Here is an 18,756-nt window from a genome sequence, read left to right as displayed (position 1 = left end):
GGCCAGTCCAGGGTCAGAGGGCTCAGACTAACCTGATCAGTGATGGTTGTTTATCTGGCCCCCCTCAAACCATCACCCTGGTGGAGCTACCTGATCATTCCCTCTCATACTGGACTCCTGCTTTTAGAGCAGATGAACAACTCAGTGCCAGTTTTTAAGAGTTGCTGACCCCCCTGATAGATATAAACATGCAAACGCCATGAAAAACCAGATGCAGGATATGTTGTTGGCCACGGCATGTGGCCGTCACATCCCAGGTCCAAATAAAGATCTTTGTCTTCCTGATTTTCCTGAAGCAACTTTAAAAAAAAAAAAAGGACACTGTGATGTGAGCAAGAATAATTGTTTTAACTCCTAACATACCGCCAAGGTCCCAAGACCCGCAACCAAACACACATGACAGGGTAAAAGGGATAGAGGCGCTCCCGCAGTGGGTGGTGGGGGGGGTTTGTGGGACGTCATGGAGCCAATGTCCCGTCTGATTACAGCCAGAGGACTGGAGAGGCACGCTAATCCTACACACACACACACACACACACACACACACACACACACACACACACACACACACACACACACAAATATGGATACACAAAAACACTCTCTTTGAGACAAAGACACACAACCAGCAAGACACACACTGACACACAAGCCTATTCAGTCAAAGGATTACACCCCATAGCCCCTGACCTCACTCCGGCCCCCTTGTCCAGACAGGACATGCAGCATAATGATATCACTACCAGCAGGACTTCACTTTACCGCTCTTTTTGTTTGCTCACTGTACAGACCGGCTGTGGCCCCTCACAGTCTCCCAGTTTTGAATAAAAGAACTTTGTCAGGTCATTATTGTGCATGTGCCTGGGACCTGAGCCAGGATTTTAGGAAAATAATAAGTCATGAGTCCAAGTTCCCTCAAAAATTCTGTTATCTTAACACACTAATTATTATTATCATTATTATTTTTAATTAATTAAACGTACAATACATTTATGAGGAGAAAACACTGAAACCTCTTAATTTCTGTCTTTTTTTGTACAGTATTTATATAACCATGCAAGGGTGCAAATAGCCTCGTATGGGGTCAGCATTTACTAAATATAATCAGGGGCTAGACCCTGACAGGCTTTAAAAGTGATCAGTAAAATTGTAAAATCAATCCTAAAACAAACAGGGAGCCAGTGAGGAGACGGGAGAGTGATTTGTGGTTGATGTCGGTTAAAAGAGAGTTACAATAGTCTAGGTGGGAAAATATGAGGGCATGAATGACTTTTTCCAGATTGAGCTGTGATAATATGGGTTTAATTTTGGAGATGGTTCTGATATGGAGGCAACAGGACTGAACAACTTTGAATGTGAAGTCTGAATCAAAAACGACACTCAGATTTCTGGCAGTGGGTGTGACGTGGACTGAAAAGTGGACCAAGGCTGATGGGACTAGTGATGGTGCTGGGCGGGCTAAACAAGATTATTTCACATTTGGAGTTAGTTTTGAGTCACCCAGCGGTTTACATCTTTGTGGCAGTCTGACACAGCAGTAAGTCTTCTCGGCGGGAGGTATATCTGTGTGTCGTCAGCAGCATAGCAAAAGAAACATTGTGCCGCTGGATAACCTGGCAGTGGAAGCATATAAATAGAAAATAAAATAGGACCTAAAATAGAACCCTTTGGTACACCATGGGCTATTTGCGTTGTAGAGGAAGAGTAGTGGCCCACACAGGTTCTGTTAACAATGAAACCAACCAAGTGCAGTGGTTGTTTCAGTGTTTCCCAACCTCATCACATGCTGTGACCCTGTACTGTTAAATAGATTTTAGTGGCCTAAAGAGGTGAAGGCATTGAGTGTTTCTCAAGAAAAAAGTGAACGTTTGATAGAATCAGAAAGGATAGACATCATTTTGTGTATCAGATGTATCTGGATCTCTCAAGCTGTCCTGACCTCAGCTTGGGAACCACTCACTTATTTGATTAGAATAACAGATCCCACTAAGAATAAGGGAAGAATAGTTTTTGAAGTTTTCCTACAGGCTTGTCGACACATGCAAACATGCTTGTACACAACAGGCCAGACAAGACCACTGCTGTGAGACAAACACAAAACACAAACATAAATAAACAAACAAATTCATTCACACACCATACTCCGCCTAAACACTGCGTGCACACGCAGCATGATCCCAAAGCACTCACTCAGCCTGCTGTCAGACGCCACTGTTTTCCAGCAGCAGCATTGTTTGGTTAATATTCAGTGCATTTCTGTGATCCTGTCTCATTATTAATAGATGGTGTCAGAGAGTCGCTGGCCTCTCTGTCTGACAAGGCATTAGCATAAACACAGACTTCCTCTCAATATCTGTTTGCACCACACTGTTGACCTTTAATTATGGATGTCTAAATGTTTGTTACCTGCCCACTCAAGTGTGTATGCATTCGTGTGTGTGTGTGTGTGTGTGTGTGTGTGTGTGTGTGTGTGTGTGTGTGTGTGTGTGCATGTGTGTGTGTGTGCGTGCGTGTGTGTGTGTGTGTGCGAGCTACAGTGAAAGTCAAGGCTTTTACTGGTTATAGGTTTAAGTATTCAATCACACCTTTTACTTTTGTATTTTAAGAATTTAAACTGAGGCTTGGGACAATGAGAATCAGAGTTACAATAAAACAGTTGAGCTGAATATGGAGGGAGTAGGCCTAAACAGAAATTAGAAAAAAAACATAAAAAAACACAAAAAGGAGTAATGGGATTGTTCTAAAGCATGAGGAAACTGACAGAGTTTCAAAAAACAGTCAACATGTGAAAATGCATCAGTCACAAACACTTAAAATCCAGTTAGAACGGTGAGAAGAGACACGTTGCTTCACCATGACCTCATAAGATCCCAAAATTTAATCAACATATCAGTTTCTTATATATTTAGGACTCGATATCCAATACCGATTCTAATATAAACTGTATAACCCAGTGTCAACAGCACACACCTGAAGCCCTGGCAAATGATAAAAACAGGTTCTTCACCTCCGCCCATAGTATCAAGAACAAAGGATGCATACAACCTTATGTTCCAAGATGTTATGTAGGCTACTGTATATCATATGATTCAACATTTGAATTTGAAAGAGGAACAGTAAATTACTTGACAAAGATTTTAGATGTGCAAGTGTATACTGTCATTCTACAAACAAAAGAGGAGCTGATTTAAGGTGTGTTTAGACCAAACGCAAAGTGAATTTTCACCTTGGAGTGTTTTTGAACCCTCTTATGTTAGCTATGTTACACTTTTGCGCTAACTTGGTTTGTAGAAAAGGTATAGCTTCGGGTGTCGTCAGACATCAACACTAAGTTTGTCCTCGACTTCTGTTTCTCGTGATGTCAACCCTGATAGGCTCTCGCAACAAAGCATCACATGAATTTAGCTTGATGTATATTTGCGTATATGCATCGACTTTGTATGTAATTGTGAAAAAATTACCTTTGCATTTGGTCTGAACATCAGCAGTATTCAAAGCCGTAAACTTAACTATAGATATTATCATGCAGCATCTCCAAATATCTCAAATATGAACACTAAAGCACAGAAAGTCTTGTATAGATGTCACAGAAAGACAGCATTAATTTCCATTTGATGTAATGGCGCATTGATTAAAAAAAATAAATACTGGATTTGGATATTTGGATTGAAATGTCACTTAAGAGAGGGTGATTTAGCTTTTGTGTTGCACATAAACAACATATGTGCAACTTAAGAGGACATTTAAGGGGGACGTGGGTAACATTAGGGTTTATTAAAATAAACAGTGCTTGTCTTTATTGTCCTTGCTTTGTGTCTGCCATTATAGATTCTGACCTCTTCATCTTCTTCTTCTCCTCTTCTTCCTCAGCTGTTAAAAGGTCTGCTGGTGTTTACATGGTGTTATGTCTCCATCTCCTAAGTCTCACACTGCACCCATCGCCTGACACAACATGCTTTTATTATAATAGCGTCATTCCATTAGTATTAATAAAGCACTGTGTGTGTGTGTGTGTGTGTGTGTGTGTGTGTGTGTGCAGCAAGCCATTTATTCATCAAAAATGGATACAGCGGCATCTCTGCCTGCAGCTCTCTGTGTTGTTGTTTTTCCCCTTCACTGCCTTTTGGTCATGCCTTTTTTCTGTCTTTTTCTCCCATTTCTTATTGTGTGTGTGTGTGTGTGTGTGTGTGTGTGTGTGTGTGCGTGTGTGCGTGTGTGCGTGTGTGTGTGTGTGTGTGTGTGCGTGTGTGTGTGTGTGTGTGTGTGTGTGTGCGCATGCATGTGTGATACACATTTACATCGGATGCATTTTTCTGGTTCGACTGCTCCCGCTGTCAGCATCACCATCTTCACCACACCTGGCAATTATTATGCAACAATAACAGCACACAGCATTTCCATTAAGGTACTGCTGCCACCTTCCACCTTCCTCCCAGTATGAACATGTAATGTCAAATTAACATGATCCTAGTCCTATATGGCTCCCGCTTACTGCAAAGGTGATAACAAGTCTTTGAAGATATTTTAGACATGAATGTCCTGGTAACATAGGCGAAAGAGACTCCTGCTGCCTTTTTTTTTATCACCGCTCTTCTCAACACAAAGTTTATCTCTGTGGCAGTTTGGAGCTTTCGATCACCTCACATGATGTCCTTTACCAGGTGGACTTGTTAAGGAAATTAACTCGTTCCCGAGCACGTCAAGGAACCGGCAGACTAGAGAGGCTTTTAAAAAAGACCTTAAAACCTTCCTGTTCACCAAAGCATTTTGATAAATGTCTTTTAGATGTTCTTCTTTTAACTTGTTGCTTATTTTTCATTTTACCTTTTATTTTTATGTTGTTTCTATTTTGCTCTGTAGCACTTTGAGATTGTTGAATGTAAAGTTCAATTCAAATAAAATGTATAATTATTATTAATTTCTTTTTTCATTGTCAGCAGCATAAACTCGGTAACTTACAACACTGCAAAGCACGTTGCCAATATTCTGGCACCACTGGTGGGCAACACCACACACCACATCCAAAACTCTATAGACTTTGTGAACAAAGTCAGAGACTTTAAAATGGATCTAGGATGAAACCATGGTATCTTACGACTTGACTTCCTTGTTCACCTGTATTCCAACCACGGAGGTAAGAGAGCGGCTCACACAGGACAACTCCTTAAACAACCGAACAAATCTAAAACCAGACCACATTTGCCAACTTCTGGATTTGTGCCCAAACACCACATATTTCCAGTTTAATGGTACTTTTTACGGCTGTGCCATGGGTTCAAATCTATACATGGAGGAGGTAGAGGACAAGGCTTTGAACTCCTTCAAGGAAGTAACCCCGAGCCATTGGTTCAGATATGTGGACGACACATGGGTTAAAATCAAATCCAAAGGTGCAAACTTTTACTGAACATATAAACTCAGTGGACAGAAACATCAAGTTCACCAGAGAAGAAGTCAAGGACAATAGTTTGCCCTTCTTAGACTGTGACGTCCATATGGAGAATGACAGGAGCCTCCACATTGGGGTATACAGAAAACCCAATCACACAGATCAATATCTACTATTTGACTCTCACCACCCCCTGGAACACAAGCTCGGAGTTATCAGAAACCTGAACACAGAGCTGATAACGTACCCACCAGCTCACAGGCCCAAGGGGAAGAACACAAGCACTTGAGAGGCGCCCTCACAACTTGTGGCTACCCAGGCTGGACCTTTGTGAAAACGGCAGCTGCTTCCAGAAAGAAAACCAAAGTAGTAGCAGCATCTGGTTTATGCTGTCCAATGCAATGAGGAATGCAAAGATCTCTACACTGGAGAAACAAAACAACCACTGCATAAACACATGGCCCAACACAGGAGAGCTAACTCCTCAGGCCTGGACTCCGCCGTCCACTTACACATGACAACAATGTCCAAATCTTGGAAAGAGAACAGATGGTTTGAAAGAGGAGTAAAAGAAGCCATCTATGTAAAAGTAGAGAAACCATCGCTAAACAGAAGAGGAGGTCTGAGACACCACTTATCTCCAATTTACAATGCTGCCCTTTCATCCCTTCCCAGGAGATTCAACAAAAAACAACTGTTCAATAGAGCACTAACTGAGTCCAAACCTACTTCCCATCAACGACTGTCACTCTAACGATGGTCTTTGGCACTTTGGGCACAAAGGGTTCTGTGGTGGTTTATGATGCATATCATGTTTTGCACCATCCCTGGTGCAGCTTAATTAAGGCTTTGGATACTACTTCATGTTTGTCTTTCCCTCCTCCCACATGTCCAGTCTCTCGTCAGACTCCAACTAATACTTACATAAATTAGGCCCACATCTTTTGATCTGAAGTAGTCCTAACAATTTCACACAACTGATCTTGTTTCTGACATGTTTACAGCAAAGTGTCATCGTGTGTCCCTGTGTCTGTCAGTCTAGTGTTTGGTGAGAAGCGTGGTGTGTCACCATGTGCTTGCACACAGTGTCCAGCATCATTCAAAGCGTCAGCAGCAGAAAGGTGTTATATTGAGTGTGATTTTTGTGCTTAAAGTGAAAATATGACACATCTCTCTGTGGTAACACCTGTCAGTCAAGTGTCTGAATCTCATGTTTCATCAGGTCCATGCTGTACACATATTCTTAGTTGTTTTTTCTTTAAATCATACAGCCTACACTACTCTTCAAGGGTGGGGAATCACCTGTTATATTCTATGTTTCCTTTAATAATGACTATTTCACAAAAAGGGAAACAGTGTTACATGATATTGGAGAATACTGTTGTAACCTCAGCAAATGTTCCAATTGTGCTTACCCCCGGGAAACTTTTCTATTTCTATAGTGGAGTTTGAATAATATCTCCAATTTCTTATAGGCAGTATTGTGCTGTTAATACTGACACTGTTCCTGTTTAAGTCTGCACATATTTTGATGCTAAGCGTCTAGTTTCTTTTACCAGTGACTGTTTCTTTCTTCTATTCTTATTTAACTGTGGTTCGGAGTCAGAGGTAACTTTGTCTCTTTCTGCTGTTTCAATTGTCAAACTGGTTGAATCATTGTACAGCCTTTTGTTCTCCGTTATACAACAAAATATACTACAAATACCAAGTTTTTGTAGCAGAAGATTCCAAACTTTTGAACGGTAGGTGGTTTAACCAGGCAGATTATAAGGCTGGGATGAAGGATATAATAATAAAGCAACAAAGAAGAGCTAGGTGGGATAGGGAAAAGTGAAATGTAGCCTTCATTATGTACAAATAATTGGGCTTCTAGTGTATTGAACTGTTACATCCACCATTATTTTTAAAGGTGCTCTACTTAAAATACAAAAAAAAAGGGGTTGGGATTGCCTCCACACGGCTTCCACCCCACTATGAAAAATAATGATGTTTTTTATGGCCACATGGAAAGTTCTGCACAAAATATTGTAGTTGAATGGAAGTGTGGCCGAGAGTCGGTGACTGACCGGAAGTAGACAGCGGTCGTTGCTTTCGGTGTCAGTTAGGTTTAGGCACCCTAACTACCACTATGTGACGGGTTTACGCCCCCAAAGGTGGCGGTTACGCATCAAAACGACTTGTTTAAGAGTAGGAAAAAGGTAGTGGTTTGGCAACTTACACAAAATGATAAATATTCACAAAATAAACAGGTGGCAAATGCAAAAAATACTGCACATCACTTTTCATTATGTGTATGAAAACAGCGTGACTATATCTTTACACAGAAAATAGTTATTTGCTGAAATATTAATGTTCTGAATATGGAGTACACTGCCTTTAAATGCAATCACTTACCTCAAATGTTTTACGCAAACTCAACTTATCTGTGTTTTCAGTCTAGGTGTAGCAACAGAAGTACTATGGACTGTCTTAGCTGTATTAAGGAAAATTCACAAATAAGACTCAGAAGTGGGGAAAACACCCGGATCAGGTCATCCCTTATTTTGACGCGTGACTGTTCTATCTACTGTGGTCTATCAAGTCACTTCAAACAAAGCTATATAGACCTTTTCAAAGATGTAAACATAAACATTCTAAATGTGTCCTAGTATTTTTCCTGTTGCTGTTTATGTGAATGGCATCAGCTGACAGGATGTAAACAAGGACCCAGGCTGTTTCTGAGCAACGGGATTCCGTTGAATAGGTAAATAATGTGAATGTGAATCTGTTAAGACGTGACATAACACCCTTTCAAAATATGATTTCCGGGTCCAAGCCATCTGGGTTTTTAAAAACAACGTATTCATTTTACCTCTTTCTTATGGATGAAATAGGTGTCTATCTGACAAAAGAGGTGATCATAATTGTTCACATGTTCGGCCGTTTGTCTGTTTTGTTTTAACGGAGCGTTTGGACCCGGAAATCGTATTTTGAAAGGGTGTTGCTTAACAGCCGGATAGCATCAGCTGTCAGGAAGTTAACAAGGACCAAGGCTAATGCCTAGCAATGGAATTCCAATAAAAAAGTCTATGGTTGGCAATTAAAGGTTGAAAATGGAGAATGAGCAGAACACTGCCATCTAGTGTCTCAAGATCGTAGTCGCAACAACAAAATATAATTAAAAGCAGTCGTGTTGCCAGGTTGGTCAGCCCAGTAGGCGACAGGAGACCGGAGTCCTTCTTTCGCCTATTTTACGTCAACCAGACAACTCATTACGTCAACCAGACAACTCATTACGTTAACCAGACAACTCATTACGTTAACCAGACAACGCATTATCAATATATATCCTTTAAAAAAAAGAATAAATATATATTCTTTTTTTTAAATATATAATATCAATTATTAATTAATACTAATTAATCAATCAACATTTCATGTATGGTTGATATAAAATGTAAGAGTGTGATTAGATTAAACTAAACATATGAAATAAATCTTGTTTTTAAAGAAAAATGCCGGATTTTGCCGTTAAAAGTTCCTGGTTTGTGTTTGTTACCATGGTAACGAGGGAGGGGAACGCCGGCGCCGAGCGCTTTAGAAAGTTTGAAAACAACCCAACAGCCGCAGGAGGAAAGCTACAACTTGAATCGTCAACTCAGTCAGAAAAGCATCAAAAACTGCAAGAAGTCATGAGCTGTGGGAGCGTCCGAGGGAAGCGGGGTTCACAGTAAGTGTGTGTGGAGCGTGTGAAGCCGCAGCCAGAATCAATCTGAGCGGTCAATGTTAATAACTCTCTACCGTGATCGTCAATGTGTGAACAGGAGGTCGCCTGCGGGGCCGGGCGGTGTGTTGACGGGAGGACTCCCGGAGGATGCCATCCTCTTTGCCCTCTGTGATCTGGAGAACAAACGCCGGGAAAGCGAACAGCTGGACGCGGAGTCCATCAAAGGCAAAGAGGTATACGGCATAATAGTTTTAATATCAGATATTCCCCAAAGAAAAACAACAACATTACAGATAGCTTACTTAGCTGCCTACATAAGGTTATTTTCATTGTCCAAAATTTGACCAGTAAAATGCTATTTCAGAGAAATAAGTTAGCCTATAATTAGAATTATGACTTTAAACAATGCAATTGCAGATGGACTAACATTAAGTACACTTTTGAAGCCTTTATTTACTTGAGTAATTCCATTTTACTCTACTTTGTACTTCTAGTCTACATTATTTCAAAGGAAATATTTTACTTTGTAGGCCTACCCCATTACATGTATGTGGTAACTTCAGTTAATAGTTATTTTAGAGATTCAGATTATTAATATCAAAAATAAAAAAGGATACATTGTTATCAGAGCTTGACACTAACTTTTCTGCTCACCAGCCACTGTGGCTATTGGTTTTCAAAAGTTACTAGCCACTCAGCATTCTCACTAGCCACAATGTTGTATATAAAGTATATTAATAAAAAAATATCCTATATAAAGCATAGCTTCTTACCCATATAAGAAAAAATGGTGCAAGGATGTAGAAGATTAATTAAAGAGATAACTCTACTGAAAAAAACCTAGTAAGAGAAATGCTGTCTGTTTAAATACAGCATTTATTAACATTATCATTGATCTGTAACAACAATAAACAATGTAGCCTAATGCAATTCAAATACATAAAATGCATAAAACATAGAACATTTTAATGGACTGCCTTAATAATTACTCTATGTACAGTATATCTAAGCAGCAATCACATACATGCATCTCAAAACATTAGACGATCATTTTTTCCCCGTGTAGAAAGTGGCTAGAAGAAGCAACTGTGTTACCCGCCATGGATGGTGGGTGGGTATTAATGTCAAGCCCTGATGGTTATAGATTAAGCTACACAGTAGCCTGTAAAATAATTAAAAGCTGCAACATTAAAGTGATATTTACATTCATCTTTTAATACTCTGAAACGGGCAAGTCTACATAATGAGTAGAGTGCATTTACTTTTACTTCACTTCTACCTTTTAAGGGTCTAAAGATAGTCCTATCTTATATTGAATTTTGTGGATATGTTTAATTACCATTTTGACAAGTGAGAATACATTTTTGGCTAGTTTGATTAAATGTTAAAAAGTGTTTAAATCTATCAATTTAACTGTTCTGGATGCTATGTGACTTTCTATTTAATGGTACTTTATGCTTCTTCACCAATACATTTCAAAGACAAGTATTGTCTTTCTACTTCACTGCAGTTATTTGACACTTAGAGTTAGTTACTTTAATCATAAGAAAACATGATATGCTTTTCTGATATGATGCAGTACATATTATACACATTACAACATTATACAATTCACATTAATATATTCTTACCATAGATTTCTTACATGTATTTATTAGTGATAAAAGCAGGGTAATATTATCATTTATGATATAATAGCTCTTTTAAGGAGCCATTCTTGATCATGAGTATGCTTCTGTACTTTTACTTAAGTAACATTTTGAATTCAGGACTTTTACTTGTAATTTAGACTTCTACTTTCACTTAATTGGGACCTGAGTAGCTCTTCCACCACTGGTTTTCACATATTAATGGTTATTGTAATGTAGTTAATGTCTAGCAGTTACCCCCCATCTTTACCCCTCAAGATGCAGTGATCTGTCTTAATGCTGATCGTCCTGACTGACCATGAATCATAACTATTCCTAAGGGATTTTTGCCTGCTATGTGTGTGTTTTTTGTAGAAGCTGGAGATGTTGCAACAGCTCACAGAGGAGTTGGATGAGAAGATAAAGAAATCAATGGAGTTCCACTTAAACTATGATAATTTTCTCAAGGTATAAAAGCATATATTTTTTACACAACTCATGTATTAGACTGTACATATTGGATTTCAATTTCATGACTGGAACTGGAAAGCACCAGCCAAACTAAATCCATCCTTCTCCCTCACTGTAGGGTCAAGATGCTGCTCAAGTCGTTGAGAAAACAGAGAAGGCGAGGAAAGATGTTATTCGAATGGAAGCAGAGCGAGAGAGTCTAAAGGTGGAGTCTGTCGAACTGATGGAGAGGGAAAAGAAGCTGGAGCAGGACATCCAAAGAAAATCTGTGTATAGGGACTTCATGGAGCGGGCCGTCAAAATGACTAAGGTACACCAAGGATTTTCTTTTTTTACATGGTGGAAAAACTAAATCTAAATTTGTTCATCATACAGAAAAAGTCTGTCATAAGAAGATCAACTGACTTAACCATCTCAGTTGAAAGCCTTTGGGGAAGCAAGGGACCCCCTAACATGTCAAGTCCCATAGTTCCTAAACTATTACAGATAACTCATCTTTTCGTTTGTGCTGTTTTTAAAAAAATTATTCTAGCAGTTGGGTTGCCATGTTTGTTGCCCAGTAGCCTACAGGAGACCGTAGTCTGTTTGAACACATCCCCTGGTAAATCGCACCATAAAAACAAGTATTGCAGAGGAGTTTGACAGTAAACATGAACGTTAGCTTACCTATCGGGGAGAAACGTAGCCATTTGGGCGTGCGTTTTAATGCCGTTGAAGTCCTAATCTCAGTCCATAGAGTGAGTGGTTGGCCTATATTGACTCTGGTTCGTGCCTGTCTCCGGTCACTCAGCTGAAGGATTGGCAAACTCCATTTCACCAGTGCCATCCTACAGTAGCTGCACCCGACAACAGACAACCCTGGCAACCCGCAATGCTGGCCGCTAACGGCTGGTACCATGGAAACAGAACGTGACAGAAATTCATTGTCAAACCCGTCAATTTTTAAAAAAATGATTAATTTAAAATTAAAACTTTTTTTTTACCGTGATCGTGTGTGAACAGGAAAAGCAATACTTTCATTCTGTACCCCTCAAAACTCCACGTAGGTGTATTGTAGGGGGAAAACAGGTATTTTCAGACAGACAGTATGAGAAAAATAATGTGTCTTTTAATATTAAAGCATGTAAACATGTTCTAGAAAGTATGATTCTGAACATGGATGTGATCCCCTTGATTATGTTTGTGTGTGTGTGTGTGTGTCTGTTACAGTTTGACGATATGGGGGCGCTCACGGATCATTTAGAGGGTCTTCTCCACATTCGCGACCAGCTCTGTCAGAGGGATAGTAATGTGCAAAGGCAAATCGACCAGCAGAGAAAAGTGATTCAGAGACTGGAGGAGGAGCATCACTTCATGTGGCTGAAAAAGAACAACCAGCTGTCCCAGCTCCAGAATGAGCTAGAAGAGGCGCACTCTGAAGCTCTTACATGGGTATCAGAAATGTCCTAGGGTCAAAGTCCAGCATGAGAGCTAATACCAGAACAAACGTTGCATAAAGATTCAGCTACCATCATCTGTGTCAAATTCAGTTGTCCTCGTCTTCACACAGGAAAGGAAGTGGAGCCACATTCAGGAAACAGCAGCAAAGAAAACACTCCTACTCGGACAGGTTAAGATGGTGACGCTCAACCTCTATGAAATGACAAGGTATGACAAGGAGGAAGAAAGAGATGAAGCTGTGGACATGAAGGACACAGACAAACAGCTGGAGGAGGTATGGATGTTAACAGAGCAGATAAACAGCCAAAAGAACAAGATCAACTTACTGTTTCCTACTGTCTCCTTCTTTAGATCACGATGTTCATCCAGCACCAACAGGACATAATATACCAACATCAAACTCCCAACCAGAGACAAGATGGACAGAAAAAAGACAAGGCCAAGAAACGCACAAATCCCTGTAAAACACAGGCTTCAAAGAAACCTTAAACAGAAGTTGCTTCAAGGTTGAATACAGTGAACTTGCGTTGAATAATTAAAAGTTTAAATTCACTGTCAACTTGAAGACAATTTACCTCTATAAACTAAACACTCAGTGCACATTGTATTCATTTAACTCCTTGTGTTTATGAACATGGGTTGAATGATTTATGATTTGTGATTTATTGGGATCTCTGTTGGCTGGGGCCATTAGCCACAGCTATTCTTTCTGGAGTCCGCCCAACACCTGTGCATCTATACATTGCAGTGCGTAGTTTCATTAAATAACAATCACAGTAACAAAACGATAACACAAATAACAAAAACACAACAACGTTCAAAACTCAACACACCACATGCAGGACTTATTTTAAATTATTCACATAATCTAAAGTGAAACATTCATAGGTAAACATGGTTTGACCAAACATAAACAAAAAACCCTTAATGAGATTATATTTTGATGGGAGTAGCAGCATCTGTTAATTAGAAAATGCAGATCTGTCCTAGTTTATTTCCTGTTCCAGTAAATTTGAATGACATCAGCTGACAGGAAGTTAACAAGGACCAAGGCTGTTGCCTAGCAATGGATTACAGTTAAAAAGGTCTATACTGCAGTACAATTTATATTATCAGCTCTGAAATGTTTACTACACTTTGATGAAATATCAGATAACTTAAAGTCAACTTAAAGTGGTTGAATATAACTAAGTAAATTTACTAAATTACTGTAGGTTACTAAAGTACAATTTTGAGGTATTTCGATTTTATTTTTATCTGTTTCTAGTAATTTCCTTTATAATTCATCTGTACTACGTTTCAGAGGAAATATTGTTTTTTCTACTCTACATTTATCTGACAGCTAAAGTTCATTTTCGGGTCTAGATTTCACAAACAATCAGTTTGTAAAATATGATGCTGTGATTTAACCATCCAATCATTTCCACCTCAACCAGCTTAGTTATATAATTAAAGTTCTGTTTACATGTTAATGCTTCAATGATAATGGTCCGGTAATATAATGTATCTGCGTTCATTTTGTTTATAATAATATTTTTGTACTTTTAGTTAAAGCTCCTGCGGTGTGTTTCTATGGTCTGCATAACACGAGTGAAATGTAATGAAGACTATAAGAACATTAGGTCCTGTACTGCCACTCTGTGGCCATTAAAGAAAACAACAACGGGTGCACCCAATCCCTATTTAGGGCCTATTTGATCAGATCTGTTTTCAGTTTAAAGTTGAGGGTGGCTATGTTTGACATCTGCTGAGGTCATTAAAATCCATGTACGTACAAGAATTATCACCAGGATACAGGCAATCTGCCTGCCCAAAGTCATAACTCTTTACAACACCTCCCCTCTGTCCAACAGATAACTATCAGAACGCTCATCTCCATAGTTTCTGTTTCAGCAAAGACTCAAATCTGTTCAAATCAATAACATTGCACAACGTTAATTTGCACATAAACACCCCCACTCTACATCACTATGCACACTTGTCAAATGAAAAGTCTATGGTCTAATCTTAAATAGTACATTAGCCTATGTTTATATTGTAGAAGGAGAAGATTTTGTGTATCCTATTATACTCTCCTTATTATGTATTCTATAGATATACTTTATATTTATAGACTATAACAGACTATACCCGGCCTTTTCTCATATTCTGTATTGAGCTTTGTAGAGGTAGAAAGTGCTGCAGTCCTTTACATTGTGTTGATCACAAAAATAGTAAATATTAGTTTTTAAAGATAAAGAACTTTATTGAAAACAACACAAACAACATGACAAACATGGTAGTTGCTCAACTTTCTCTCTTTTTAACAAGACATGCCAAAACATCCCTGATCCACAGGTAGAGTGTGTGTCTGTGTATCACTGGAGTAAAGAAACTAGTCAGTGGTTTATTTGTTCTTCTTGCCTTTGCCTTTTTTGGCCTTCTTGCTTTTGCCCTTGTTCTTTAAGGCCTTTCGCGTACTGTAGCCTCTCCACCAGGCTTGGGCCAAAATAGCAGCTTTGGTCTTCAACTCCAGCTCCCTCATCTCCTCCTTTCTCTTCTCTTCTGCCAGCCGACGCTTCTCCTGGATCTGGTTGCACTCCCCCTCTAGGACAGAAAAGGGTTTCTCAAGCTTCCTTCGCTCCTCCTCCTCCCTTTCATAATCTGTTTGATTCAACTCCAGGTTGGCCTGAGATGTAAAAGAGAGAGAAAGATGGCAGTGGATAGTGCAGGAAAAAAAAGTTAAATCACAAATGTGTTACATAACATTTCATACTGAAGCATCAAGAAATAATAATAAGCAGGTATAAATGCTCTAATGCCTTGGCGATAGCTAGGCCCTCTGTCACTGGTGTGCACAGGGGCAGTCCCATCCCCCCTGAAGTGTCACCTGGAAGCCAAAACGCATTCTGAAGTGCTCTCATGGCAGTCAAAACGTGTGCTAAAGTGCCCTCTAGGAACCAAAATGCGTGCTAAACTGCCCTCTAGGAGCCAAAGCGCGTGCTAAAGTGCCCTCATGGTTGCCAAAACGTGTGCTAAAGTGGCCTATTGGAAGCCAAAACGCGTGCTCCTCTTCAGTGGCGAGGACGCGCTATATGTGCCCTATTTTTCCTTTTCACTCCTGCCCAGTCTGTGCACGCCACTGCACCTCTGATGAGGTGTTGTACAAGTGTGAATGCTTCCGTCCTGAAATTTAAACTGAAGACACACCTGAGGTCAAGGAGTGAAATGAGCAGGTGTAAATTAAACAATTATGTGTTTTCAAGCTGAAAAAAAAAATACAACCAAGCACAAACGGCATATATTCTCTGGTTTAAGCTTCTCTGATATGAATATTGTGTTTTATTGTATTATAGTTTAGAGTAGGATGATGCGTATATGTAATATCATTTCTATATTTCTATATTTTTGTCCTCCTGTGAGATGAAGGAAAAAACTACAAAAAAAGGCTAGTAAATGGACCTTGTGTACAGATTATTTTGTTAAATTATTTTATCCAAGGTCAAGAACATACTGCCATGTTAAACACCTTGATTATAGCCTCAAGAGGCCTATGAACTAGTGGTCCAGAGTATACAATTATTTTTTCCAGTATAGCTTTTGGCTCTTTGTGACGGCAAGTTTGTCTGAGTTTGTACCTGGTTTTCTTCCATTTCAGTGTCAAAAGTTTGGAGCAAGTATTCAATTTCTGTCTCCACCTTTTCATTTTTCTGCCAAGGGAAAAAACAGTAACAGCAACATGACTTTTCATGAAAATGAAATATGTTAGTACATTTACTATGAAACTCTAAACGTACCTCTTGGATTACCCTCTCTGCCTGCCTGTTTTCAAGGGTCAAACTGTTGAGCTGACTCTTCAGTCGATCAATCCCCTGCTGTATACTGGCTTGCTTCACCTTTGATGTCTTGATATGTGACTCGCACTGCTTGTCAGCAATAAGTGACATATCCTTGTCTTGTCTGTTGTTCCCGTTTAGATAACTCTGCAAAAATTCTATCTGAACATTTCTCTGAGAAATCTGTGGTACAAAAGATAGGAGAGCTGAGATAGGTCAAAAATCAAGAGCAGTAGAAACACTGTAATGGCTTACATAAATCATTTTATCTTCTTCTCTAGGTGCATCTAAGCAGTTATATGTGGGAGACTAAACTCTTGTAAGTGAGGTCCTCTTTGGTGCCTCACCTTAGCATCTGTTTCCTTCCGGACTGCAGCTAGTTTTTCCTCCTGTGAAAGCACATGCTCCAGGTCATGAGCAGGGGAGGAAGACTCCTGCCTGTCAAGAAGCAGCTGTATCTCCTCATCAGGACTGGTTAGTAACTTTTCTACCACATGGCTGTGAAACCTCTTAAGCCCACTAATAAGCCTGTATTCATTCTCCCCTACTTCCACACCTAGCTCTGCCCTCAAACCACAAAGGGCATCTGGATGGGCTCGGATCAGCCTGAGCAGATCCCTGACAGAGTTCTTGATGTCCTTCTCAAGCTGAACCTTTGCTCTTCCAACGTCCCCCTCCTGTTCTTCCTGCTTGAGACCTTCTAGTGTCTCCAGTCTTTCAACTAATGTTTGATGCTTTTCAAGTGCGCTATTTAAATCCTTGTCCACAACACCGGACACACTGTTTAACCGGAGGACAGCAGGCAGAGAGGCTGCAATCTCAACTTGACTAATGCAGTTTTCCAGTATACTTGAGATTCGTTGAGCCTCAAGAGGGAAGAACTTCCTCTGTGACAGTTCAGGGATCTTTGGAGCGTCTTCTGATTGGGTCTTTGCCAGCACCGTTGTACCCTTTGCAGACATACTGTCACTGCACGGTAGAAAAAACTGTTAAACATAATAAAAGAAGAGTGTTGTAACCATATGGTTGTAATTGCTATAGGTGACTTATGAACACAGGGTTATTGGCTTACAATATCATCCACTTACTTCACTACTTTTTTTCAAAAGAGATAGTAGTTTAGTAGATAAAAATGCTTTTATCTAACATTAGGCAAGTGGTCCCCAATCCTATTCACATATGCACACTTAATATGAAGTACTGTGGCCTGAAGATGTAAAACTAACCACTATTTTATACGAAATAGCAAAAAAGTAGGAAATATTAACACAAGGTCATCTTAATACCCTTGTGGGGGTCCCAAATAAGGGAATTATTGTAGCAAATGTGCCACAGAGATGTAAAACTGTATCTCATTTGTGGGCTACTTCGGCTACAACAACAACAATAATAATAATTATAACTATATTTATAATGCACCTTTAAAAACAAAAGTTTACAAAGTGCTTTGATAGCCAGAGCAAAGGCAAAAGCACATAGAAAGTCATACACATACAGTACATGCCGACAGGACACTTTTAACAAACAGTAAAAACAACAAATCATTTATAAAAACATTTAGATGAATAGGTGGTAAGGTAGAGAGACAGAAAACGAGACAACAATAAGTAAAATAAAATAACCTTAAGTTATAAATAGATAAAATAAATGAAAAAATGACATCACAATAATATCGCTACAATCATTATTGTGCCTATTATTATTATTATGTACATTTATAGCGTGTATAATTCTGGTAAATATCGGAACATTCATTTTGTCATAGTGAGATTACCTAGTGTCTAGACAACGAAAGTATACACTCAAGTTCATTCATTCATCTTCAGCCGCTTATCCCGGGGTCGGGGTGGCGGGGGTGCTGGAGCCGACCCCTGCTGACATCGGGCGTGAGGCGGGGTACACCCTGGATAGGACGCCAGTCTATCACAGGGCACATAGAGACGTACAGAGACAGACAACCATTCACACCTACGGGCAATTTTAGACTCATCAATTAACCTAACACGTGCATGTCTTTGGACTGTGGGAGGAAACCGGAGTACCCGGAGAAAACCCACGCAGACAACATGCAAACTCCGCACAGAACGGCCGAGGTCGGGATGCGAACCTGTAACCTTCTTGCTGTGAGGCGACAGTGCTAACCAGTACGTGTAGCCCTATACATACAAGTTGCTTAGTTTTATATTTTTTTATTTAAAGTTGATTAAAGCGATTCTTAGTTGTTTTTGAGGAGGATTAGACACTTACTTTAGCTTGTGTTAGTGTAGATGTATGGGCTGAGTCAACGTTACCTCCTGTGGCTGTCCT

The 18,756-nt window shown here is 39.6% G+C and overlaps 2 protein-coding genes across 2 annotated transcripts; one reads left to right on the top strand and one right to left on the bottom strand.

The window, feature by feature from the left end:
* Window positions 1-8,928: 8,928 nt before the first annotated feature.
* On the top strand, window positions 8,929-13,123 carry cfap73 (cilia and flagella associated protein 73; the record flags this gene model as incomplete). Its single annotated transcript, XM_083912775.1, has 7 exons — window positions 8,929-9,098; window positions 9,193-9,328; window positions 11,099-11,191; window positions 11,313-11,504; window positions 12,404-12,625; window positions 12,744-12,908; window positions 12,986-13,123. The coding sequence occupies 7 exons, from the start codon at window positions 8,929-8,931 to the stop codon at window positions 13,121-13,123; spliced, it is 1,116 nt and encodes a 371-aa protein (XP_083768901.1).
* Window positions 13,124-15,020: 1,897 nt separating this feature from the next.
* On the bottom strand, window positions 15,021-17,411 carry drc10 (dynein regulatory complex subunit 10; the record flags this gene model as incomplete). The annotated part of the gene is made up of 4 exons (XM_083912774.1): window positions 15,021-15,302; window positions 16,252-16,323; window positions 16,411-16,632; window positions 16,797-17,411. 4 exons carry the CDS (start codon window positions 17,409-17,411, stop codon window positions 15,021-15,023), a joined length of 1,191 nt encoding a protein of 396 aa, XP_083768900.1.
* Window positions 17,412-18,756: the final 1,345 nt, after the last annotated feature.

This window comes from Echiichthys vipera (assembly GCF_963691815.1).
Source record: "Echiichthys vipera genome assembly, chromosome: 4".
Taxonomy (NCBI): Eukaryota; Metazoa; Chordata; class Actinopteri; order Perciformes; family Trachinidae; genus Echiichthys; species Echiichthys vipera.
This window is presented reverse-complemented; position numbering and strand designations above follow the sequence as displayed.